This window comes from Schistocerca piceifrons, chromosome 2 (assembly GCF_021461385.2).
Source record: "Schistocerca piceifrons isolate TAMUIC-IGC-003096 chromosome 2, iqSchPice1.1, whole genome shotgun sequence".
Classification (NCBI taxonomy): Eukaryota; Metazoa; Arthropoda; class Insecta; order Orthoptera; family Acrididae; genus Schistocerca; species Schistocerca piceifrons.
Window position 1 is genome coordinate 331,749,009 of NC_060139.1, and position 27,573 is coordinate 331,776,581.

The 27,573-nt window shown below is 38.2% G+C and overlaps 1 protein-coding gene across 2 annotated transcripts in view; it reads left to right on the top strand.

Moving 5' to 3' along the window:
* Positions 1-27,291, top strand: part of LOC124776223 (peroxisome assembly factor 2) — a 158,142-nt gene extending 130,851 nt beyond the window's left edge. For both annotated transcript variants that reach the window (XM_047251080.1, XM_047251079.1), the window contains 3 exons: positions 14,130-14,207; positions 22,975-23,114; positions 26,247-27,291. In XM_047251080.1, the coding sequence (XP_047107036.1) occupies positions 14,130-14,207; positions 22,975-23,114; positions 26,247-26,398 (370 nt within the window). In that variant the 3' untranslated portion in view covers positions 26,399-27,291. The remainder of the gene's footprint in view (positions 1-14,129; positions 14,208-22,974; positions 23,115-26,246) is intronic.
* Positions 27,292-27,573: the final 282 nt, after the last annotated feature.

The window sequence follows — 27,573 nt, forward strand, 5'->3', positions numbered from 1 at the left end:
GAAGGTAGGAGGCGAGGTACTGGCAGAAGTAAAGCTGTGAGGACGGGGCGTGAGTTGTGCTTGGGTAGCTCAGTTGGTAGAGCACTTGCCCGCGAAAGGCAAAGGTCCCGAGTTTGAGTCTCGGTCCGACACACAGTTTCAATCTGCCAGGAAGTTTCATATCAGTGCACACTCCACTGCAGAGTGAAAATCTCGTTCTAGTAATGTCAGTGCTGTGTACAGCATGATTGTAGAAGATCAACATGTGACTTTATGTTGCATAGAGACATCCCTAGGCATTTCAAATACTGCAGTACATTCAATTTTGGTTAAATATTCACCTACAAAATGCATATGTTTTCAGTGCAGGCTTTGTTCACGTGACTAATCACTGTATTAGGTGGGAAACTTGTGCAAAGTGTGCTGGTCCCCATGCCAGCTGCACTTGCAAGAGAAGGAAAAGCAAACCACCACAGTGATGCAGCTGTGGTGTTGGCCATGTTGCTGGCTGGAAGGCTGCAAAGCTTTTCAAGATTTCTATAAGGGTTCCAGACTGGCCAAGGCACAGAAGGGGGAAGTGCAATTCATACCCCCTTGTGGCTGAGCAACCAAGACACCTTGCAGGAGGTGAAGCTGTACTAGCACAGCTCCGCCATCACTGGGTCACCAGGTTGGATGGAGGGGAGGAGTGGCCGTGGCTTGTGATGCAGCATAGGAGGGATGACAGAGTGGAGGAGGTAGGAGGTTCCAGCCAACCTTAGACCTGCAGTCTCATCATCCCACTGACAGTATGGTGACAATCCCAGCACAGAGGTCCCCAAACTGTGCGGCAATGCCCAGCGAGGACAACCACAGCCAGCACAGCTCCTGCAGTGCTTGAGAGAAGCTGCACTGATGACCACAAGATTGAAGCAGTTGTGAGTGCCATAGCCACTAGTGACTCAGGTGCTCTAAGTAGCTCATGGTACTGCCACATAGAAAGGACTAACAATCTTTATGACATTCATGAGCAATGGAACAGGTATTGAGCAAATTGCATGATACCTGCTACTAACTCAGCCATGTCCTTTGGTGATCTTTTGTAGGTAGCAGTCAAGTCCATCAACTGCCCTTTCTATTTGTCCAGTTGCCACAAAGGTTTTTTCCTCATGGCACTCACATGACACTTTTTTCTCTCTGTCCTAAAGCTGCCATTTTTCAACTATTTTCTGTCAGTTATCTCCTCAGTGGGCCCATATTATTGAGTGATCAGACCACATGAACAGACAGTATCACAATCCCACACCCTGTGACACCTCAATAGAATGTGTGACAGTAGAACTTTATTTGATGGTTATCATGCAAGCTCAGGTGTGGAGGGTCTCAAGTTGTCGGTGGGTTCCTCATAATTTGATAAAAACTCAAAGACATGCTCATGTCAACTGGTGTAGGGAAATGCTCAAAACATTTGACCAAGGAAATACAAAACCTTTATACAACATCATAAATGGAAGTGAATATTGCATAAATTTATATAAGCCAGAAACTAAGCAGCAGTCAACTGTTTGAGTATTGCAAGATGAACTGATACCAATGAAAATGGTTCTTACAGACGGTACATCCAAGAAGACAGTTGTCTGTTTCCTTGGTTACAATGAACGTGTCACAACCACTGCATTAAGTAATTGGAGAACAGAAAATACTGAATAGTGTACAACAAAGCTGAAGTGATATTGGCATATGGTGAGACTGGAAGAGGAAAGAGTGCCAAAAACATAATTTCTAAAAGCTTAATTAGAAAGAAATCACAAAGAACACCCAAAAAGAGATGTAGAGGTTCATAGAGAAGGTGATGGAATTCGTAGAGAAGGTGATGAAAAGGGAAGGTGTACTTAAAAAAGGAGAAGATTAGTGAAGACACAGATATAAATGGAGGTCCTTGATTCAAAACCTAACTCAGGAAACTGAAAAGAAGTAGCAGTAGAAGAAGAAAAAGACGCTGAATGGTATACAGCAGTTTATTTTCACCATAAGTCATTAATCAAAAACATAGCATCATTTTACATTAAACAAGGAAATAATTTTTAGATTTGTATAATGCGTTTGATTGTATGGAAAGGAATAAAATATTTATCATTCTGTGGGAGAGTGGGATCAACTACAGGAATCGAAAGACAGTCCATTGTTTTTATTTGAAGCAGACTCGGAGCAGGACTATTATTTGTGTATTTCAGTTTTCTTACCTATCTATCTTGTTCCATTCATGTCTGTCTGGCATTCATGGGCTTGGTATTTTAGGAATAACAGAAAATTGAAACAAAATAAGTTCTGCAATAAATTTCATGCAGTAATAGAGAATACACTGTTCAAAAATCCCAAGATCAGGAGGCTTACTTCAAATTGGCCTGTAGACAAGGGAAGGTTTCAGACTGGATTACATCTTGATGAGGCAGAGATTTGAAATGAGACTGTGGATTGTAAGGTATACTCAGGAACAGATGCAGATTCAGATCACAGTTTAGTAAAGATGAAGTGTAGGCAAAAGTTTAAGAGAATTGTCCAGAAGAATCAGTGTGGAAGTAAATGGGATACTCAAGTACTGATGAATAATGAAATGTATTTGAAGTTCTCGAAGACTGTAGGTACTATAATGAATAAAACAATAGGCAGCTCTGTTGAAGAGAAATAGACATTCCTAAAAATATCAGTCACAGAAGTTGCCAGACAAATATAGGTACAATGAATGTAACTGTAAAGGAACCTTGGCTAATAGAAGAAACATGTCAGTTGAGTGAAGAAAGAAGGACGTACAAAAATGTTCAGGAAGAGATAGGAATACGACTATATAAGTCACTTAGGAATGAAACATAGGGCATGAGCAGGGAAGCTAAGGTGAAATGTCTGCTGGAAAAATGCAAAGAAATACAAACGTAAATGATCATCAGAGTACTGATTTAGCACAGAAAAAAATCAACACAACCTTCAGTGAAATTTAAAAAAGGCAGTAATAAAATTAAGATTTCAAGAGGAATTATGCTGTTAAACACAAAGGAGAGAGCTGATAGGTGGAAAGAATATGTTGAAGGCGTCTGTGAGGCAGAAAAATTGTCTGGTGATGCAATAACAGACAAAACAGGAGTTAATGGCGAAGTCATAGGGGATTCAGCATTAAAAAATTCAGAGCTTTGGAAGACTTGTAATTAAATAAGGCAGAAAGCTTAGATAACATTCCTCTGGATTTTTGTTTAAATAATTGGGGAAGTGGCAACCAAATTACCATTTAACTTGGTTTGTAGACTCTACGAGTCTGGAAACATACCACCAGACTTGCTCAAAAATATCATCCATAGAGCTACAAAGTTAACTAGGGCAGAGAAGTGCAGGGACTATCCCACAATCAGCTTATACTGCTCATGCATCAAAGGTGCTAAAAGAATAACATACAAAAGAATGGACAGATAACAACCAGTTTGGCTTTAGAAAAAGTAAAGTCATCCGAAATGCAGTTCTGACATTGTGCTTAATAAACACGATGTAATAAAAATCAAGACACATTCATGAGATTTATTGACTTTGAAAAAGCCTTCAATAATGTAAAAACATGCAAGACGTTGGATATACTGAGCAAAACAGGCACACGCTGTAGAGAAAGATGGGCAATTTACAGCAGCACCTGGACCCATGTTACGAAGCACCAAGAACAGGAAGCCCCCACAAAAGGACCAAAATTTTTGATAACACATAGATAGGAAAAAAACAGTATGACTAATACAGCAGTAGATTCAAAGAAATTCCATTTAAAAATACTGCATCAAAATGTTCAATGTGCATACAACAGATCAGAAGAGTTAGAAGTGTTATTAGCTGCTAAAGTTCCCAAAATTTTCATAATGACTGAGTATGGTTTAAATGAGAATGAATTGAAGGTCTTCAATCTAACAGGTTATAAAAATGTAGCATATTACTGCAGAACTGTGCATAAAAGTAGGGGAGTGGCAGTATATGTTGACAGCAAAATAGGGGATTGCAGTTGACAGATCACAAACTGTACAGAATTTTGCTTTGAATCAGCAGCAGTATAAATAAAGTTCATGGGGGAAAAATGCCTTTTAATAAGAATATACTGATTACCAAGCTCATGCATTGAAAAAAGTTTACTGGAAATTGATGTGATACTACATAAAGTCTCGAAGCAATACACTCATGTAATAATAGCTGGCGACTTAAATATAGATGTGCTTAAAGTCAGTGGCTACACAAGAAGTTTTCAAGACATTATGAGGACATACAATCTCCAGTTTTATGCAACAAATTCAACAAGACATACAGAGACATCTATCACATTAATAGTCCTTGTTCTGTAAAATATACCTAAAGAGAGACAAAAAGTTCAGGTTCTGTATACTACTGTTGCAGACCATTTTGGACAAACATTTGAACTGCGAGATCACATAAAAACTGAGGAAAATGTAGTGGCTGAATTTAGACAAACTAATCTTGAAAAATCTGAGGAGTCTAGAATTTTTGATAAAAGAAGAAAATTGGGATGATACGTACATGTAGCATGGTGCAGATAAGAGCTGGGAATCTGTCTGTGGTGTATTAAGACACCATGTAAATACAGCCTGTCCTAAAATATTCAGAACTGTTAGGGGTAAACCAAACAAAAAATGATTCACTGCAGAAATAAAAAAAAAAAAAAAAAAAAAAAAAAAAACACACAAGAGATGAACTGATTGAACTCTTTGAAACATATCAGAAAGGAAAAGGGCAGGTCAACTCATGAGGGTTACAAGTTCAACAAGAAAGCATACACTAGGATGATAAGAAAAGCAAAGACTAGCCACCGAAAATCTGAAATACAATCTTTTTCTAACATCTCTAAAACAGTCTGGAACTATATAAATGAAAACATCTACATCTACATCCATACTCCGCAAGCCACTTGACGGTGTGTGGCGGAGGGTACATTGAGTACCTCTGTTGGTTCTCCCTTCTATTCCAGTCTCTTATTGTTCGTGGAAAGAAGGATTGTCGGTATGCCTCTGTGTGGGCTCTAATCTCTGTGATTTTATCCTCATGGTCTCCTCGCGAGATATACGTAGGAGGGAGCAATATATTGCTTGACTCCTCGGTGAAGGTATGTTCTCGAAACTTCAACAAAAGCCCATACCGAGCTACTGACCGTCTCTCCTGCAGAGTCTTCCACTGGAGTTTATCTGTCATCTCCGTAACGCTTTCGCGATTACTAAATGATCCTGTAACGAAGCGCGCTGCTCTCCGTTGGATCTTCTCTACCTCTTCTATCAACCCTATCTGGTACGGATCCCACACTGCTGAGCAGTATTCAAGCAGTGGGCGAACAAGCGTACTGTAACCTTCTTCCTTTGTTTTCAGATTGCATTTCCTTAGGATTCTACCAATGACTCTCAGTCTGGCATCTGCTTTACTGATGATCAACTTTATATGATCATTCCATTTTAAATCACTCCTAATGTGTCACCCAGATAATTTATGGAATTAACTGCTTCCATTTGCTGACCTGCTATATTGTAGCTAAATGATAAGGGATCTTTCTTTCTATGTATTCGCAGCACATTATACTTGTCTACATTGAGATTCAATTGCCATTTCCTGCACCATGCATCAATTCGCTGAAAATCCTCCTGCATTTCAGTACAATTTTCCATTGTTACAACCTCTCAATGTACCGCAGCATTATCCACAAAAAGCCTCAAAGAACTTCCGATGTCATCCACAACATCATTTATGTATATTGTGAATAGCAACGGACCTACAACACTCCCCTGCAGCACACCTGAAATCACTCTTACTTCAGAAGACTTCTCTCCATTGAGAATGACACGCTGCATTCTGTTATCTCGGAACTCTTCAATCCAATCACATAATTAGTCTGATAGTCCATATGCTCTTACTTTGTTCATTAAACGACTGTGGGGAACTGTATTGAACGTGTTGTGGAAGTCAAGAAACACGGCAGATAGACGTTAGAGATATAGGTCTATAGTTCTGCCCATCTGTTCGACGTCCTTCTTGAAAATGGGGATGACCTGTGCCCTTTTCCAATCCTTTGGAATGCTACGCTCTTCTAGAGACCTACGGTACACCACTGCAAGAAGGGGGGCAAGATCCTTCGCGTACTCTGTGTAAAATCAAACTGGTGTCCCATCAGGTCCAGCGGCCTTTCCTCTTTTGAGTGATTTTAATTGTTTCTCTATCCCTCTGTCGTCTATTTCGATATCTACCATTTTGTCATCTGTGTGACAATCTAGAGAAGGAACTACAGTGCAGCCTTCCTCTGTGAAACAGCTTTGGAAAAAGACATATAGTATTTTGGCCTTTAGTCTGTTATCCTCTGTTTCAGTACCATTTTGGTCACAGAGTGTCTGGACATTTTGTTTTGATCCACCTACCGCTTTGACATAAGACCAAAATTTCTTAGGATTTTCTGCCAAGTCAGTACATAGAACTTTACTTTCGAATTCATTGAACGCCTCTCGCATAGCCCTCCTCACACTACACTTCACTTCACATAATTTTTGTTTGTCTGCAAGGCTTTGGCTATGTTTATGTTTGTTGCGAAGTTTCCTTTGCTTCCGCAGCAGTTTTCTAACTTGGTTGTTGTACCACGGTGGCTCTTTTCCATCTCTTACGATCTTGCTTGGCACATACTCATCTAACACATATTGTACGGTGGTTTTGAACTTTGTCCACTGATCCTCAACATTATCTGTACTTCAGACAAAACTTTTGTGTTGAGCCATCAGGTACTCTGAAATCTGCTTTTTGTCACTTTTGCTAAACAGAAAAATCTTCCTACCATTTTTAGTATTTCTATTTATGGCTAAAATCATTGCTGCAGTAACCACTTTATGATCGCTGATTCCCCGTTCTGCGTTAACTGTTTCAAATAGTTCTGGTCTGTTTGTCACCACAAGGTCTAATATGTTATCACCAAGAGTCGATTCTCTGTGTAACTGCTCAAGGTAGTTTTCAGGTAAAGCACTTAAAAAAATTTCACTGGATTCTTTGTCCCTGCCACCTGTTATGAACGTTTGAGTCTCCCAGTCTATATTCGGCAAATTAAAGTCTCCACACAGAACTGTAACATGGTGGGGAAATCTACTCGAAATATTTTCCAAAGTAGCCTTCAGGTGCTCAGCCACAACAGCTGCTGAGCCGGGGGGCCTATAGAGACATCCAATTACCATGTCTGAGCCTGCTTTAACTGTGACCTTCACCCAAATTATTTCACATTTCGGATCTCCACCAATTTCCTTCGATACTATTGCACTTCTTATCGCTATAAACACGCCTCCCCCTTCACTGTCCAGCCTGTCTCTGCGGTATACGTTCCAATCTGAGTTTAGAATTTCTTTACTGTTTACATCTGGTTTCAGCCAACTTTCTGTCCCTAGTACTGTGTGTGCATTGTGACCGTTTATAAATGAGAGCACTTCTGAGACCTTTCTATCGATGCTCCTGCAGTTTACTATTAGCAGATTAATATTGTCATTCCCTGTTGCATTTTGCCTACTCCTACCTTGCTGCATCTCAGGAGGCGTCTTGTTGGGCCTAGGGACGGAATTCTCTAACCTAAAAAACCCACATGTGCACTCCACACGTACTCCGCTACCCTTTTAGCCACTTCCTGTGTATAGTGCATGCCTGACCTATTCAGGGGGACCCTACATTTCTCCACCCAATAGTGGAGGTCGAGAAATTTGCACCCCAGATCTCTGCAGAATTGTATGAGCCTGTGGTTTAAGCCTTACACTCGGCTCCAAACCAGAGGACCGCGATCGGTTCTGGGAACAGTACTACAGATAGTTAGCTCAGATTCCACCCCGTGAGCGAGGCTTTCCGCCTTCACCAACTCCGCCAACCGCCTGTATGAACTGAGGATGACCTCTGAACCCAGACGGCAGGAGTCATTGGTGCCGATATGACCAACAATTTGCAGTCGGGTGCACCCAGTGCTCCCTATCGCCGCCGGCAGGGCCTCCTCCACATCTTGGATGAGACCGCCCGGCAAGCAGACAGAGGGAACACTGTGCTTCTTCCCCGACCTTTCCGCTATCTCCCTAAGGGGCTCCATCACCCGCCTAACATTGGAGCTCCCAGTCACTAATAAACCCCTCCCCCCATGTGCCTGCTCGGACCTTGCTGAAGGAGCGGCCACATGTCCACTCACAGACAGAGTGGGCGATGCCACACGGCCAGCCTCCACATTGACCCTCCGCCTCATGCACCGCAAATGCCGCTGAACCCGCCACTCCCCTTGGGGAGAGGGTGGCCCAACCGTGCCCGGTACCCATGAAGATGTCTCGACAGCAGGGACAGTGGGTGAAGCATGTAACACCTGGGGTGTACCATGCAACGCACCAGACTCCCCACTGCCACTACACTCCGAGGCAGCAGCCTGAAGATGGCTGCAGCGGCCATCAACACGCTCAGCTGTTCACAAACAGTGGCCAGCTCCTCCTGCGTCTGTACACAGCAGTCACACATCCTATCCATCCTAAGAAATCAATTTTCTGTAGAGAGTTAATCAACTTTTAACTAGACTGCTAATTCACTAAAGGCAGCTGATAGTTGTAGAAAACAATGAAAATAGCACTACCTGTCTCTGGACTGTATTCAAAACAAACACTAACACTACTGGCACTGTGGCTGACTAAAGGGACTCTCTCTGACTGCATTCAAAACAAACACGAAATCTATGGAACGCTATTACTAGCACTCGACAATTAAAGCTTCCTAAAAGCAAAAACACACGGAAGAGGAAGTGACAAGTAAGAAAAATACAGTTAATACTTAAATTAACGTAGCTCACTGCACAGCAGACGTGACACAGACGACAGTTACGACAACAGAAAAGAATTGCATGCATTGAAGGGAAAGAAGTGACCAATCCACAACAAGTGTACAATATCTTCAACCAGCACTACACAGCTGTAATGGAGAAACTTCTGAAACAAAAAAAAATCTGTACCAAAAAGAATGAAAAGTCCCAAAAAGGTGGCTGAGAGTTTATAAGTCCTCCCTACAGATGAATTGGAAGTTCTTAAAACAAATTGGAGTACTAAAAATAAAAATACAGAATGTCTGAATGGCATCTCAGCAAAAATGGTCAAACACTGTTCTAGATATCTTGCTAAACCTCTAGCATTCCTGATAAATTTAGTAATGAAGCAAGGAGTACTCCAGAAATGTTTAAAGATAAGTAAAGTTGTGCCATTATAAAAAGGAGGGGATAAAGGAGACTCCAGAAACTATAGGCCCATAGTGATCACACCTGTTCTGCCTAAAATAGTAGAAGCAGTGATTGAAAATAGATTTATAAACTTCATAGAGAAGCATAATATCTCAAATGAGGCACAACATGGGTTTAGAAAGGGAAGATCCACTAAGACTGCAGTGACAAACTTCGTAACACACATCAGTGAGGTATTGGATCATCAAAAGAAAGTATGTAGCATCTATGCAGACCTTTCAAAAGCTTTTGACTGTGTCTGCCATAAAACTCTTCTACAGAAGGTGGACTGCTATGGTGTAAGAGGGATAGCTGCTGATATTATAAAAACCTCTGCTGAAAATGGACAACATTGTGTTAAAATAAAACCATAAATTTGGAAATACAGAGTGAAATGTCTACTCTGATTTTCTGCAGGTAAAATATGGAGTAGCTCAGGGTTCAGTATTATGGCCTCTGCTCTTTATCTTGTATATAAATGATATGCCCACTGCTGTAAATGAAAAAGTGATCATGTATGCTGATGACACAACTTTACGAGTATGTAGTGACTTAGTGAAGGAGTTGGAGAAAAAGAGCCGATGAGAACTTGCAAATGGCAGAAAGGTATTTTACAGAAAATAACTTATTGATCAACAGGAAGAAAACTGTGTATACAAATTTCAAAACAAACAGAACCAACAGAGCAGAGGAATTTACTCTCTTTGTTGGGGATATACACTTAGATTCAGTGGACTGTAACAGGTTTCTGGGTGTAGACGTGGACAAATTTCCGTCATGGGAAAACCACATTGTCAGTATCTGTTCCAAAATAAGTACAAATACGTTTTTAATGAAAAAATGTGCTACACAGTGGACACACAAACTCTACTTAAAATGTACTATGGACTTATTTTCCCACACGTTGTACTGTATCACAATATGGGGTGGTGCCGCAGATGTACATGTACAAAGAATCTAAAACTTCAAAAGAAAGCATAGATAAACTGAAGTCTTGGGAATCCTGCAGAAACTAATTCAAGGAATTTAAAATATTATCTGTACCAAGTTTGTACATATACTAGACAATACTTCTAATGGTAGATTGTACAGCATCTCTGGACAGAGACTTTCATGACCACAACACAACATCCGGAGAAAATTACCACACCTGTGCTAAAAGATTGAAAATGACAGTCAGAGACCCTACAGCTGCAGAAGCTTGTTTTATGACAGACTACCATCTAACATCAAGAGCGTAAAGGAACTGAGCACCTTCAAAAGAAAAGTCAAGGAACACACCACCTCTGGGTGCAAGTGTATGGTGAAGCAGTACTTGTTGGCAAATCCATAGGACAAATGTAAGTTGGAATGTCAAATTTTCCTGAAAGAAGGAAAAGGAAAACAAACTGTAGTGCTGAAAATACAGAAGAAAACATACAGACCATGATGTAGTGTTGCAATAATGTATAAATGTCCTATTATTTCTGTGCAGTGAGTTTAACACAGACGAACTAAAAAAATTGGTCTTCAGTTCTTCTAAATGTACCATATTTACTCGAATGTAAGCCGCACCTGAAAAATGAGACTTGAAATCAAGGGAAAAAGAATTTCCCAAATCTAAGCCGCACCTGAAATTGGAGACTCGAAATTCAAGGGGAAAAAAAAATTTAGACCGCACCTCCAAATTGAAACAAAGTTGGTCCATTGTAACATGAGGCACAATTTAGGTCGAATGGATGAAGATACAGCTACAGTAGTTTGGTTTGAGTCGTAATCTTAACAGTTAAGCTTTACCAAGTAGCCATTGCTATGTGCCAGGCGCTCCGTCCGTGTTTATACGGGTACCCTTCCTTTTTCAGGTGCTTCATCTGGTTTGAATTGATTGCTTATTTTGCTTTGATCTGATAAGTGCCGTTCTCGTTTTTATAGGTGTTTACGTCACTCTAAGCTGAAAATGCATTCTTGTACTGTGTCATGCATTGTTTGTCGCATTCTGATAATGAGTGTTCCATGACCTGTTGCCGCTCGCGGAATGACTTGCTTTTCCGCACGCTACTACCGCTTACAAAAAAGATATCTCATAAGCAAAACAATAGCGGGAGGCTGCTATTTGTTGTTACTTACACTGCTACTTTCTTTGATAATGATCAACAATAACCAAATAATAGACTGCGTAGAATAGACAATGTTCTGAACGTGAGTTTAGTGAAAATTTTTCTCCGTTTGAAAATCTTTGCAGACGCCTCTTTAGTACATTACATTCTGCACAGAAATTAGTCATCTTAGATTTAAAAATCTAGTCAGTTGCGGTGCTTCATTTCTGACTGTATCAATTTTCAGCAGTCCGTGGCTCGTGGTCTTGCAGTAGCGTTCTCACTTCCCGCGCATGGGGTCCCGGGTTCGATACCCGGCAGGGTCAGGGATTTTCTCTGCCTTGAGATGACTGGGTGTTGTGTGTCTTTCATCGTCATTTCATCCTCATTCACTCGCAAGTCGCTGTAGTGGTGTTAAAGAACTTGTGGAGTGGTGGCCGAACCGCCCCACGAGGGGTCTCCTGGCCACCAATGCCACACGCTTATAATAATAATAATATTCAGCATAAGAATAATACGAATATAAACATGACATGATATGTATATTCTTCTGCGTTTGCTGTTGTCTTTCTCTAGTTTTGTAGTTTATTAGGCAGACAGGATTTAAATGAGATAGCAGCAAACACGAAAGAATACGTGGCATAATAAATACATTCTTCTACCTTTTCTTTTAATTTATTTACTGACACAGAGGTTTCAGCACCAGTATTTATCTTCGTGCCTGCAAAGCATGCCTGTGTAGCGGTACATATAATCACCGGCAGAAGTTAGTTGTGGCGGCACCTACCAACATTTTTCAGAACTTCCGCTTACTTTGCACTTGATTCTAAGCTGCAGGCGGGTTTTTGGATTACAAAAACCGGAAAAAAGTGTGGCTTAGATTCGAGTAAATACTGTATTATTTATTATTGTTAGCAGTACAACAACAAAAAAAAATAGACTGTAGAGTTTCCCTATGTTTGCTAAACTGTCACATAAATCAGTGTAGGCTATAATATTTCACGGAGTAAAAATATTACAAAATTATTTCATGTATCAAATGACAAATTTCCAAGAAATTTGTTTATTTCTGTGTAAATTTGCAACATAACATGTCTAAAATCATGGATCAATGGACATAAAAAAACTAGAACTATAACAGTATGTACAAGAACCCTAAGGGAAAATAAGAATAGAAGACTAAGAACAAAATGCCCAGATTAAAAAGGATTAACAAACTTAGCTATAGTGTTCAGTCTGTCCATTGAAGAGGCAGTGACAGAGATAAAAGAAAGTTTCAGAAGTGGGATTAAAAATTCAAGATGAAAGTACATCCATTATAAGATTTGCTTATGACATTGCTATCTTCAGTGCAAGTGAGGAAATACTGCAGGATCTCTTGAATGGAGTGAACAGTCTAACGAGCACACACCATCAATTAAGAGTAAACTGAGTAAGGAAAAAATGAAGAATTTCAGAAGTGAGATTAACTATATACTTAGATAAAAATTAGGGATCACAAAGGAGGCGAAGTAAAGGAATTCTGCTATCTTGGTAGGAAATTACACATGCCATATGAAGCAAGGAGGATATAAAAAGCACAGTAGCACAGGAAAAGAGGCCCTTCCTTGCAAAAATAAATTTGCTAGCACCTAAGACAGAATTTAATTTGAGCAAGAAATTGCTGAGAATGTATCTTTGAGTTCAGTATTATATGCAAGTGAATCCTGGACTGCAGGAAAACTGGAAAAGACGAGGACTGAAACATTTGAGATATGGTGCTACAGAAGAATGTTGAAAATTAGGAGGATCGATAAGATAGAAAATGAGGAGTTTCTCCTCAGAATGAGTGATGAGAGAAACACATGGACAACATTGACAGGAAGAAGGGACAGTATGACATAACATGGGTTAAGATGCCAAGGAATAACTTCCATGATAGTTGAGGGAGCCATGGAGAGTAAAAACTGTTGGGGAATATAGAGATTGAAATACTCATGTATCCATCAAATGATCAAGGCTGTTGGGTGTGAGGGTTACTCTGTGATGAAGAGGTTGGCACAGGAGAGGAATTCATAGGGCCTGGAGCAAACCAGTCAGAAGACATGAGCACTCAAAATAACACGGCATTTTTCCTTACTCATATTTCAGATACATGATCATCTTGATCTCTTGTTTTGTCTTCAAGTTTATGTACATAAAAGACATGAAAACGTCTGTCACAACAAAGTATCATATTAGCAAATTATAGTCAATTATTGTGCCTTACAATGTAGGCAGTTTTCTATTTGTTATGTGATTGTATCACATGTAAAATAGTTCAGACCTTTCAAGCTGCCTTAATAGTAGCATTTCTAATTTTTTTTCTTGTCTTAAATTTTTTCTGTTGTGTGTCATTGTTATGTTGAATACATCAAATTATTGGAGTGGAAATTCTACTCAAATTTTTGTGAAGTTTTATAGAGAAAGAAGAATGAGATGCATATTCCCAGAGGTTGGAAAAATCACTCCAATCTCTGTACCAAAGACTTGAGAAGCATAGTTTCCAGCAGCTTTTCCTTCTCTCCATCTCCAGCAATTTTCAAGCTCATTCTGCTCTCTGTCTTTCAGTTGTTTGAGATGAAACTGTTAATTAAAACCAATTTTTTTAGGTGTTGTTTGTGCTATCCCTTTTGTTGCTTTGCTTAGTAGATTCATTAATTCTGGTTCAAACAGTGTTACATTCTAGTCACAAAGCCATAAACATCCTAAATAGCTCATATAGAAATTAGCTTAGAAAAATTTCATATTCAAGCTAAACTTATACCTCATACATTCTTATTTTTTCTCTCTGTTGACAGGTTTGATAAACTGCTCTATGTTGGAATGTGTGAGGACAATGAAACAAAACTTAGTGTGCTGAAGGCCTTAACTAGAAAGTAAGTGAAGAGAAACAAAAACATTTATGGATAGATCATACTCATTGGAATTATTTCACAGTAAATTTTCCATTAAGGTACAGGAAGGTTGTTCAAGGAAGTGCTGTTTAGTGATAGTTTGACGATATTATTTACTTCTCGCCTTCATTGTATGTAAAGGAAACACACACATGGAATAAAGAAGAATCATTGGAAATAGCACAAAAGTTTTGAGATGAAGATGTGGTTATGTGGCTGTAGAATGTCAGAAATTGGTTTCAGATCCAAGACTGTGGTGGTGGTGGTGGTGGTGGTGGTGGTGGTGTGTATGGTACAAGGCTCTTATAGCAACTAATAACTGAACTTGGAAGAAAATTAATGCTGTGAAAGATAGTGCAGTATAATCTTAGTGGGCTTTTATTGATACTGGCAGTAATTACATGAATAATAAGCAACAACAATTCTATCTTGTAAAACTGTTTACCAGCAGAAGATTAGTTCTGATTTGTGCATGGACACAAAATGACAAGATATAGTGGTATGTAACTGCAGGCGGAGGGAAGGCCACTGTATTGGTTACTTTTTAGACTCAGTGCTGATTGCTGCACGAAAGAACTGGCCCTTTTAGTACCATCACTTTATCATAGTTCTCTGAAACAATGGAGAGTCTCCTGTGATTAGAAATTATCACAAGCGATTAGAGTTTTTAAGAAGAGTCAAAGAACATCTGCACAGCATGGAGTTAATGTGCTGTATAAATCTGCCACATGTGTATGATCATCTCTGATGATCTTTCTGAAAACTGAGTAATTTCATTGTAAAAACCAACAAGGATTTTGTAAACTCTAATCATGTGCAACCCAACACACTCCTTAGCTTATGAGACCCAAAATAATGCAGATACTGGGGCCTAAATTAATACGCATTCCTCAACTTCTGCAGAGTCTTTGATTCAGTTCTGAACTGCTGTCTAGTTAACAAAAAAATGAGCTTGTTTGATGCAGATAAGACTGTGGCCAGATAGAAGATGTTCTAAAAAGGTGGATGGCAATTGATACACATCAGAAAAATCCTAAGGAAGTTAAGTCATTCAAGGAGAATCTCTTTTACAAAACCCTCATCCTCTGTTTCTTCAGTATTGGGCTTTTACCACACTGGATTGGAGGACAGAAAAGATTTTGAGAGAAGCTGCACACTTTATCATAGATTTGCTTCAAGAAGTTCAACAGAGTTCATTAAAAGATGCCACAGGAAAGGTGTTGCATTTTGTGGAGAAACTTATTATTAAAATTCTAAGAATACTTAGTAAAAGATAGGGCAAGAGAGATATTACTTACTCAAGCATACATCTTCATAATGAGCATTGGTGGTAAAATTAGAGATGTTTGAGGTTATGTGGTGATATACTAACAGTTGTTCCTCCAATGCACTGTTGAGATAGTAGCTGATGGTTAAATGTGTAGCTGAACAAATTGTGTGCTTAGCTTATTCACAAATGCATGACCAGTGTGGCATGGATTTCAGAACAGAATTGAATGGACTGAAGACATGTCATTCTATTGAAAGGTATGTTACTGCTCTGGTTTTCAATATGCGTGATATTATGAAGTATTGTCCTTGTTTCAGTGTACAACGAAAGCAGGTTGAAAATATAGATCTACAGCTACTTCTGTACTCTGCAAGCCACTGTATGGTATATAATGAAGGGTCCAAAGTGTAGTAGAGGAAGTGTGTCTAGTATCTTGGGTCTCATATCTCTTGCCTGTGCTGTTTCTGTTTTTCTCTGTTGTCCTTTTTTAATGGTATCCTTCTTTCCCACATTTTCTCTGGTGAATGAAGACTGTCCTTTTATTATGGTATGTTGATAACTTTTGCTTTTGGATCATCTAATGAGGAAAACAGGACTACAGAAGCTGAAGAATCTCCTCTTTATTTATCCTGAAATTCATCTCCGTATTTCATGTTTCAATGCAGTGAAAAGGAATAAAGATGGCAAAGCTGTCATCAACGTGAAGCTGGGTTTGAATATCACAGTTCTTTACTAGGCATGGTCTTACTACAAGCTTTTGCTTTCCTCTGACCTTTGAACTTACTTACCCAGCAGTTAAGGTGAATCTGCAGTTTAAGATGGACTCCAAACCACAGTACAACTCCGAGTCTTTCATGGTAACAAACATTGCCAGAGATGAAAGAAGTGATGACTGACTGATAAAATTCGTAAGACTCACTGGGGACTGAACCTCAGACCTTTTCAACCATAATCTGGAATTTTGCCACTAGCCACTGCGTCTCACGCTATAAAATGCAAGGAGGCTAAAAGCAACAACAGACTTTCATTTACTGATGCTTCAGGAGGAAGCATATGGATGTGCAATTAACACAATAAACAGGAATTAACTTGAATGAAAATTTACAGGAACAATTAGTAACAATATCCCATGCAAGACCTTTAGCATATTTCTTCAGCATTTCTTTGTCATGTGACCAATGGACACTTGTAATTGGTGGCAGTTAGAACACATGTACTACTGCTTAAAAAGAAAAATGTGTTTATGAAGTATCAGATCACATGGACAATTGTATGAAGAGTAATTAGCAAACAGAACTTGGTATCATACTCACAACAGAGAGATATGACAAGTAGAAGTAACATATGGAGTAATTCAAGGAAATTTGCTGGATCAGTCACTCTTCACAGTGTGTAAAAATGACCTTCTGATAATTTCAGCAGCTCTCTGAAGTTCTTCCTAATTGTTACAGATATGTTTAGGGAGATCACACATTTTTAAAATTATTTCAAAATATAGAATACCTGCAGATGATGAACATTGAATGCAAGTACCAACAGCTGGTCCTCAGCGTAAGTAAATGTGAATAAACAAACAAAAATGTCTAATATTTATTTTATACCTCATAACCAATCAATTACTGAGAACAGTCACAATCGTCAAGTATCTACAAACAGTGATCTGGATCAGTTGTGATGAAAAAACCACATACATGTGGTTGTGGGGAGACATAAGTCAGAATGAGGTTCACTGCAAGAATCCTAAGAATATATAAGTCAGGCACATTGGATGTTACATTTATAACTCACTGCTGATTACTGCTTGAGTACTGTTCATCAGTCTGGAACCCTTTGCAAGTTGGATTAATTAAAGAGATAGAGGAGATTCAGACAAGAAATGCACAGCTTGTTAGACTCCTTTAGTCAGCACAGAATAGTGTAGGTGTTCCAACAAATCCTTTGATGAAATAGCATACTCTTAAGAGCTTAAGAGCCCAAAAATAATTTTTGAAGAATAACCAATATAGAATTTCCTTCCGCACATACTTCATAATGACCATGACTGTAAAATTAGGAGTCTTTTGTGCTATGCAGAGGTAACTAATAGCTGTTCCTCACATACATAAATGGAGTTGGAATGGTTGAAAACTATGCTGGAATACTTTTTACTCCTTGCCAGACTTCTGGTGTACCTAGCTCCATGTATAGAAACTGGCTTTCGTGTTCATAATTCTTAATGACTAGGTAACACAGATGTGAAACATCTAACTGCCATGTCACACACTTCACTATTCTAATGTAATGTAATCTTAATTGACATATATGTGCTGGCTGCTGTGGCCAGGCGGTTCTAGGCGCTTCAGTCCGGAACTGTGCTGCTGCTATGGTCGCAGGGTTGAATCCTGCCTCGGGTATGGATGTGTGTGATGTCCTTAGGTTGGTTAGGTTTAAGTAGTTCTAAGTCTAGGGGACTTAAGTCCCATTGTGCTTAGAGCCATTTGAACATATATGTGAACGAAATGAGATTTTATTCATAACAGTTAGTTACCAGTGTTGAACCTAGTCTAGAGATTGTTATGAATAACCAGTAAGACAAACTACTCTGGATAAGAGATTAGGATACTGAAATTTTGGTTCCTTGAGAAATCAACAAAGATTTTTTTCTGTTTCAATTTATGTTTCTTTCTCTTTTCTCTGATTTACATAAAGAAAACTATACTTTTTTTCAAACCTGTATGTATTTGTTCTTTCCTCCATTCATTCACTGACTCATGCTCCATAGATCCCATCAAGGTGGAACACCTTCAGGGAAGTAGAATGTGTCATATTGTAGACTGAAAAAGGGAAGAATTTGTATAAGAAATAATTTCTGTACACTATCTCAGTGATGAAGTATCGCTGCCTGCTATATATGTTTTTTTTCTCAGACTGGTTAAATTTAACATAATAAAATTAACAGTAAAATCACTACTTAAGGAAAAATGGACACTGCTTCTTCAGTTGTAGTAAGTATTTGCTGTTTAGCTACTACTATGAGTTAAATATTTATCAAAGAATATGTGTTAGCTAAATGCTACAAGTATTGAAACCTATTTACAATGAACATAGCTATTTGTGATGTAGCTAATAGGAATATTCAATCCTTGAATCTCAGTAATCAGATGTTACATAAGAGAAATGGCTTGTAAAGCATGTTTTAATTTTGTTTTGAATTTTTAAGGATTCCAAACTTCTTTCTATGTGTTTACTCTAAACCAGGAGACAAAGTCTAAATAGGAATTATATTTTTCTGTTGAATTATAGTTGTGCAAGTAACTGTTCATCTGAAACTGATTTTAGGAACATATGCCATTGTGGAGTAAATATATTGAGAAAAGTGACTTTAAGAATTCCAAGACCTTCAAACAGGTTATCTGCTTGTGTATTATTCTTCTTGCTCATGTTTGCGGAGGAATGCTTAGTTTTCTTTATTTATGTTACCACAGGATAGTGGAGGATATACTTCTGTTTGTTTCAAATTGTGATAAAGCTTTTCTACTTTAATGGGATGTAGAAAAAGATTGTGGATCAATTCTCTTGTACACTTTGACTCATTGTGGCAAAAGACTATTTTTGCCCTTGGAAAACATAAACAGCATGTCCATCCTTCTATGCTTTTTTCAGGGAAATGATTATTTTCCAACCATGGTGTTCGTTGTTTGATGATTTTATACAGGGGAGGAATATCCTGCCTCACTACGCATGTACTATATACAGGTAGAAGCTCTCTGAGTAAAGTAGCACTCTCTTAACACTTCACCTACCAACAAACACATTCATAATGGTTACCATGTTGCAAGCAGTAACCAATAAATGACAACAGACAGTTCTCCATGTGAGCAGAAAATCTGCCAGTGTATTCCAGAGATGAATCTACACAACAAGAAACATTATTTCATATATTATGTAAAAATCCTTGATAATCTTTCTGAACACTTGCTAACATGTGAATGATTAATGTTGGGCAAGTTCAGTTGATGCTTTCCTTTTTTTCTGTTGTAGCCAGCAAAAATGGAGAAGGGTACCAATATCTGTGAATTAATTGGAACTTTTCCCTTTCAGTATTGATGGTTTGTCACTAAATGGTCACCAGACTGTAGATGGGTTATTATTTCAAGCTGTATTTGTATTTCACAGCTTATATACATGCTCTTTAATTATTTTATGATATTCATTTTTACCCCTCCATGAACCATGGACCTAACCATTGGTGGGGATGCTTGCGTGCCGCAGCAATAGAAATAGCCATACTGTAGGTGCAGCCCAATGGTGGGGCATCTGTTGAGAGGCCAGACAAATGTGGCTCCTGAAGAAGGGCAGCAACCTTTTCAGTAGTTGCAGGGGCAACAATCTGGTTGCTTGATTGAACTGGTCTTGCAACATCAACCAAAATAACATTGCTGTGCTTGTACTGTGAACAGCTGAAAGCAAGGGCATGCAGCTTTACTGTATGGTTAAATGATAAGGGCATCCTCTTGGGTAACATATTCCGGAGGTAAAGTAGTCACCCATTCGGATCTCCAGCTGGGGACTACTCAGGAAGACATTGTCATCAGGGGAAACAAAACTGGCATTCAACGGATCGGAGCATGGAATATCAGATCCCTTAATGATGCAGGTAGGTCAGAAAATTTAAAAAGGGAAATGGATAGGTTAAAGTTAGATATAATGAGAATTAGTGAAGATCACTGGCAGGAGAAACAAGACTTCTGGACGGGTGAATACAGGGTTATAAAGACAAAATCAAATTGGGCTAATGAAGGAGTAGGTTTAATATTGAATAAAAAAAATAGGAGCACAGGTAAGCTACTATGAACAGAATAGTGAACTCATTATTGTTGACAGGATAGACACAAATTTCACCCCTACCGCAGTAGTACAAGTTTATATGCCAACTAACTCCGCAGATGATGAAGAGATTGAAGAAATGCATGATGAGATGAAAGAAAGTTTTTAGATTGTTAAAGAAGATGAAAATTTAATACTTACAGGGGCCTGGAATTCAATAGTAGGAAAAGGAAGAGAAGGAAAAATAGTAGGTGAATGTGGACTAGGGGTAGGGAATGAAAGAGGAAGCTGCCTGGTAGAATTTTGCACAGAGCATAAGTTACTCATTGCTAACACTTGGTTTAAGAATCATGAAAGCAGGTTATATACGTGGAAGAGGCCTGGAGACACGGGAAGGTTTCAGATAGATTATATAATGGTAAGACAGAGAAGACATTTCCAGGGGCAGATGTGGGCTCTGACTACAATTTATTGGTTATGAACTGTAGATTAAATCCAAAGAAACTGCAAAATGGTAGGAAGGTAGATGGGATATGGATAAACTGAAAGAACCAGAGGTTGTAGAGAGTTTTGGAGGGAGCATTAGGGAATGATTGGCATACAGGAATACAGTAGAAGAGGAATGGGTAGCTTTGAGAGATGAAATAGTGAAGGCAGCAGAGGATCGAGTAGGCAAAAAGACAAGGGTTAGTAGAAATCATTGGGTAACACAAGAGATATTGAATTTAATTGATGAAGGGAGAAAATATAAAAATGCAGTAAATGGAGCAGGCAAAAAGGGAACAAATGTCTCAAAAATGAGATTGACAGGAAGTGCAAAATAGTTGAGTGGAATGGCTAAAGAACAAATGTAAGGATGTAGAAGTATATATCACTGGGGGTAAGATATATGCAACCTATAGGAAAATTAAAGAGACCTTTGGATAAAAGAGAACCACTTGTATGAATATCAAGAGCTCTGATGGAAAACCAGTTCTAAGCAAAGAAGGGAAAGCAGAAATGTGGAATGAGTATATAGAGGGTCTATGACTTGAGGTCAGTATTATGGAAGTGGGAGAGGACACCTAAGATGAAATGGGAGATATGATACTGTGTGAAGGATTTGACAGAGCACTGAAAGATCATTTTGTTAGAACTACTGATAGCTTTTGGAGAGCCAGCCATGACAAAACTCTTCCACCTGGTGAACAAGATGTAGGAGACGGGTGAAATACTCTCAGACTTTAAGAAGTATATAAGAATTCCAATTCCAAAGGAAGCAGGTGCTGACAGGTGTGAAAATTACCGTACTGTCAGTTTAATGAGTCACAGTTGCAAAACACTAACACAAATTCTTTACAGACGCAGGGAAAAACTAGTAGAAGCTGACCTCAGGAAAGATCATCTTGGATTCCATAGAAATGCAAGGCAATACTGACACTATGACTTATCGTAGAAGATAGGTTAAGGAAAGGCAAACCTACGTAATAGCATTTGTAGGCTTAGAGAAAGCTTTTGACAATGTTGACTGAAATACTCTCTTTCAAATTCTGAAGGTGGCAGGTGTAAAATATAAGAAGCGAAAGGTTATTTCTACAGAAACCAGATGGTAATTATAAGAGTCGAAGGGCATGAAAGAGAAGCAGTGTTTGAGGAGGGAGTGAGACAGGATTGTAGCCTATCCCCGATGTTGTTGAATCTGCATATTTTGCAAGCAGTCACGGAAACAAAAGAAAAATTTGGAGTAGGTATTAAAATCCAAGAAGAAGAATAAAAACCTTGAGGTTTGCCAATGACGTAATTCTGTCAGAGACAGCAAAGGACTTGAAAGAGGCTTTGAATGGAATGAACAGTGTCTTAAAAGGTGGATGTAATATGAAATTCAACAAAAGCAAAACAAGGATAATTGAATGTACTTGAATTAAATCAGGTGAGGCTGAGGGAATCAGATTAGGAAATGAGACTTAAAATGGTAGATGAGTGTTGGTATTTGGGCTGCAAAATAACTGATGGTGGTCGAAGTAGAGAGGATATAAAATGTAGATTGATGATGGCTGGGAAAGGGTTTCTGAAAAAGAAAAATTTGTGAACATCGAGTATAGATTTAAGTGTGATGAAGTCTTTTCTGAAAGTATTTGTATGAAGTGTAGCCATGTATGGAAGTGAAATATGTATGATAAACAGTTTGGACAAGAGGAGATAGAAGTTTTTGAAATGTGGTGTTAAAGGGAATACTGGGGATTAGATGGATAGACCATGTAACCACTTGACTAGAAGAAGGGATCAGTCGGCAGGACACGTTCTGAGGCCTCAAGGGGTCACCAATTTAGTATTCGACAGAAGTGTGGATGGTAAAAATCATAGATGGAGACCAAGAGATGAATACATTAAGCACATTCAGAAGGATGTAGGTAGCAGTAGTTATCCAGAGCTGAAGAGGCTTGCACAGTATGGAGTAGCATGGAGAGCTGCATCAAACCAGTCTCTGGACTGAAGATCACAACAACAACAACAACATTAATTTTTATGCCCATTGTACCCACAACTGCCAGGGAGATTATTATTGCTGGTGACAAAATCAACAAAACTTTGGTAGACTTGAAACTGTGCTATTATAATTGCTAATGTGAAGACTTCATTCTATTCAGGCACTGCAACCAAAGGTTTTGAAGAGAAATATATGTTATTTTTCAGGTTTAAGCTGAAAACAGATGTGAATTTGTCTGATGTTGTTGAGCAGTTCCCAGATGTTGTCACTGGTGCAGATGTGTATTCAGTCTGTTCTAAGGCCTGGCTTAGTGCTGTTAGATCCATCGTTCACAAAGTACAAGAGGGTAAGTATAAGTTTGGGCATGTACAACAATGCCCCAAAATCTTTTGGAGATATGTTCATACAAAAAGACACAATGAACCTTAGTTAATAAACAGCAGCTTGGCAATCTGATATTTGGTTATGACATCTCCTCATTTCAGGACAGCTAAGGAAATCATATATTTAGCTTACCTCTAAACATAATGAGTCTGATTGTGTAGATTAGTTTATGCATGACCTCTAACTCCCTTTCACTTTTCTCTGCTTCCAAACTACATTGCACAAACAGTTAAACACACATTGTATGTAAACAGATATGTTTCCTACCATACAAAGTGTAAGCATTGTGAGTTATGGGTATGTTTACTATGATTAAGTTAACTTAAGCATGCACAGCATGCAGGCTGAAAGACAGGCAGAATTCTGAGAAATAGTATTGGCATATTCCAGAAAAGAGTTGAATGAATTAGCAAAAACTAGTCACAGTTGAAAATTTTTTTTTATATATTCTGAATAATCATCTACAGTTTCTTATTGAGGTTCCTGCAGTTAAGAAATTCCTCTTTCAGGATTTTGGGTGTGGGGAAATCTGCTGTACTTCACTTAAACCCAATGTCTCCAGTTATTTGTTGGATGTATTCCAGTCTCTGTTTTCACCTACAGTTTTTACCCTCTACAACTCCCTCAACTACCGTGAAAGTTAGTCCCTGATATCTTTAACACATATCCTGTCATCCTGTCCCTTTTTCTTGTCAGTGTTTTCCGTATGTTCCTTTCCTCGCTGAGTCTGTGGACAACCTCATCATTCCTTATCTTATCAGTTCACTCAATTTTCAACATTCTAATGTAGCAATGTATCTCAGATTCTTCAGTTTTTTCCTTCTTGGATTTCACACGGTCCATGTTTCACTAACATACAATGCTGTGCTCCAAACATACATTTTTTGCAATTGCTTACTCAGATTATGGTCTATGTTTGATACTAGTTGACTTCTCTTGGCAAGGAATGCCCTCTTTGCCAATGCTAGTCTGCTTTTTGTGCCCTCCATGCTTCAAATGTCATATGTTATTTTGATTCCAAAGTAGAATAATTCCTGCATTTCTTCTACAACATTGTTACCAATTTGAATGTTAAGTTTAACAGTCATCACATTACTACTACTACTACTACTACTACTACTACTAATTACTTTCATCTTTCTTTGGTTTACTCTCAATCCATAGTGTGTGCTTGTTAGACTGTTCATTCCAGTCAAGAGATTCTTCAGTTCCTCCTCTCCTTCACTGTGGATAACAATGTCATCATCAAATATTATCATTGATATCCTTTCACCCTGAATTTTGATCCTGCTCTTGAACCTTTTTTTTTATTTCCATTATTGCTAATTCATTGTACAAATTGAACAGTAATGGTGAAAGGCTGTGTGCCTGTCATACATGTTTTTAATCTGACCATTTTGCCCTTGGTCATACACTCGTATTGTTAAATCTTGGTTGTTTTACATATTGTATATTACATGTCCTTTTGTACAGCTTACACTTATTTTGCTGAGAATTTTGTCCATCTTGCACCAGTCTATCATCTCATGAACATGTCTTGATCTTCCATAAGTCTTGCTTCTGTTATCAAGCATGATATCAGAACTGCCTCTCTGGTGTCTCTTCATTTCCTCAAGTGACACTGATCATTATCTAACAGATCCTCAACTATCTTTTCCAATCTTCTGCATATTATTCTTGTCAGCATTGTGGATGTGTGAGTTGTTGTACTGATTGTATGAAAGTTCTCACACTTATGTGCCCTAGCTATCTTTGGGATTGTGTGAATGGCATTTTTTTCCAAAAGCTTGATGGTGTACCTCCAGTCTCTCACATCCTACACATCTTATTGAATAGTCATGTGGTTTTGCTTCCCTCAATAATTTTAGAAATTCTGAAATAATGTTATCTATCCATTCTGCCTTATTTGATCTCAAGCCTTCCAAAGCTCTGTCAAACATCTGACTTCAATACTGGATCCCCTATGTCTTCCATATCAACTACCACTTCTTCCTGTATCCCATCAGACAGTTGCTCCTCACTTTTTCCCCCACCCTCCCCCCTCTCTGCCACATACTTCTTATTTGTTTCACTCCTAAATGTCTTACGTTACAGTATTCATGTCATTCACGGAACATTTTTGTTGTACTTCCTTCTTCCATCAATCTGTTGAAGTATTCTCTTAAACTTCAGTTTACTCTTCATCACTATTAAATTGTGATCTGATTCTACATCTGCTCCTGGTTATACCTTACAATCCACTATCTGATTTTGAAAGGAATCTTCCCATGCCTATGGACCTTTTCCAAGTGTAATTCCTCCTCTTTTGATTTTTGTATAGTGTGTTCACTGTTACTTGCTGAAATTTATTTCACAACTCAGTTAATCTTTCTCCTCTTTCATTCCTACTATCAAGCCCATATTCTCCTGTAACTCTTTCCCTACTTTCAAGTTTGTATCCACCATGGCTATTAGATTATCATCTTGCTTCACATACCGGATTACCTGTTCAATATCCTGATAAATGCTGTGTCTGCTTCTTCATTTTCTGCCTCTGACGTTTTCGTGTGTACCTGAACTGTTTTTGGTTTGCTGTGGATTGTAATGAGAATAACCCTGTCATTGAACTCTTCACTGTAACACACTTTATACCCTACCTTCTTATTCACAAAAATTCTGTTCATGTTATACCATGTTCTGCTGCTCGTAATATTACCCTATTCATCTCACCAAAAATCCATATCTTCTTTCAATTTCACTTTGCAGATTTGCGCCATACCTATGTTGAGCCTTCTCATTTCCCTTTTTAGATTTTCTAGCTGCCCTACAATGTTCAACTTCTGACATTCCATGTAACAACTTTCATTATTACTACATTATCCATTTCAATCTTACTCACATCAGTTTTTGGGACAATAGAGTTTGGAAGTAAAGTGAGGAAAAACATTGTGGTCAGCATGCATGTTAGTGATGACTTTTTCTTAGGTGTAAAATAATGAAGAAGAACTGAATTTTCACCAGAAATTATCATTCTTATTCATCCCTTCTAACACTGATATAGATCTTTTCACAACTGCATAACAAAATAACTTTTTTTCTCAATATGATGTTACAGCCACACCAGAAGACCGTGCCACACTATTATCAACAACTGTTGAAGTTTCTGTAGAGGACTTCAGCACAGCAGTGGCTAACATCAAACCATCAGTATCTGATGAAGATATGGCATACTATCGGAAAGTGCAGAAGGAAATGAGTGCTGTTTGAATAATGATTTTCATTGACATTCTTATTTTGTTACCTGAAATGGGTTCCTAGTAGTAACCCGAATTTATCATCTGAGGTGATGATACAAACTTTATTTTGTATTACTGTGGACATTTTTACTTAAAAAAAAAGAAAAATTAAATAAATTGATACAAGTTAAATTTAAAACATTATTTATATGTACTGAGTGATCAGTGAATTGTTGTGACTGCCATGTTCTTATTTGTATCAGGCAGATAGGAACATAAGCACTGGTAATTGAACCATATTTCCACATTTCATTCGTCCATGGACTATCATATATCCTATCAACTTCTAAACTTGTGTCCTATATCACTTTCACTGCAAATTGTTTTTTGTCTCTGTATTTGAAGAAACAGGAAGTCCTGCAGCTGGTCATTGCAAAATCGCTCATTGATATTTAATTTGTAATGGCAATCCAGCTGAAGTGCAAATTGGTGAAAAACATTTTTAATAGGCATACAGAATATGATTTAAAAGCTGGCAAAGAGATAATGTAATAGGAGGGCAAAAAAAAAGAAGAAAACAAAACCAGGAGAAACGTGAAATGCTAACAGTACTGTTCTTGGAATAGCCTGACATTACATGTCATGTAACTCATGTCTGTGGTTGTAGTAAGATACTTTGTCTCATCTCAAGGAAAAGTCTGTATTTCAAAACACACATTAAAATATTTTGAAACTGCCAGAGATATAATGGCTTGAAGGAGGAGAGGGTACTGTATCTAAGTATTTATTGTGACTGCCGTATTTTAATCTGGGTTATGTACAAAGTCACCTAACTCCAATAATTATGACCAGTCAAAGCCTTGGTAGAACGTTTAAAAATTTATTTATCATCCGAGGTGATAATACAAACTTTATATTGTAATACTGTGGACATTTTTACTTAAAAAAAGAAAAATTAAAGAAATTGATACAAATTAAATTTAAAACATTATTTATATGTATTGAGTGATCAGTGAATTGTTGTGACTGCCATGTTCTTATTTGTATCAGGTAGATAGGAACATAAGCTCTGGTAATTGAACCAGATTTCCACACTAGTGGAGACACTTCTGAGGACCATTGGGCACACACTGTTAACCTGTAAGATTTTATTTTTGTCTTATGAGCAGCTCGTGGTTTAAACTCATTGTATGAAATTACATTGAG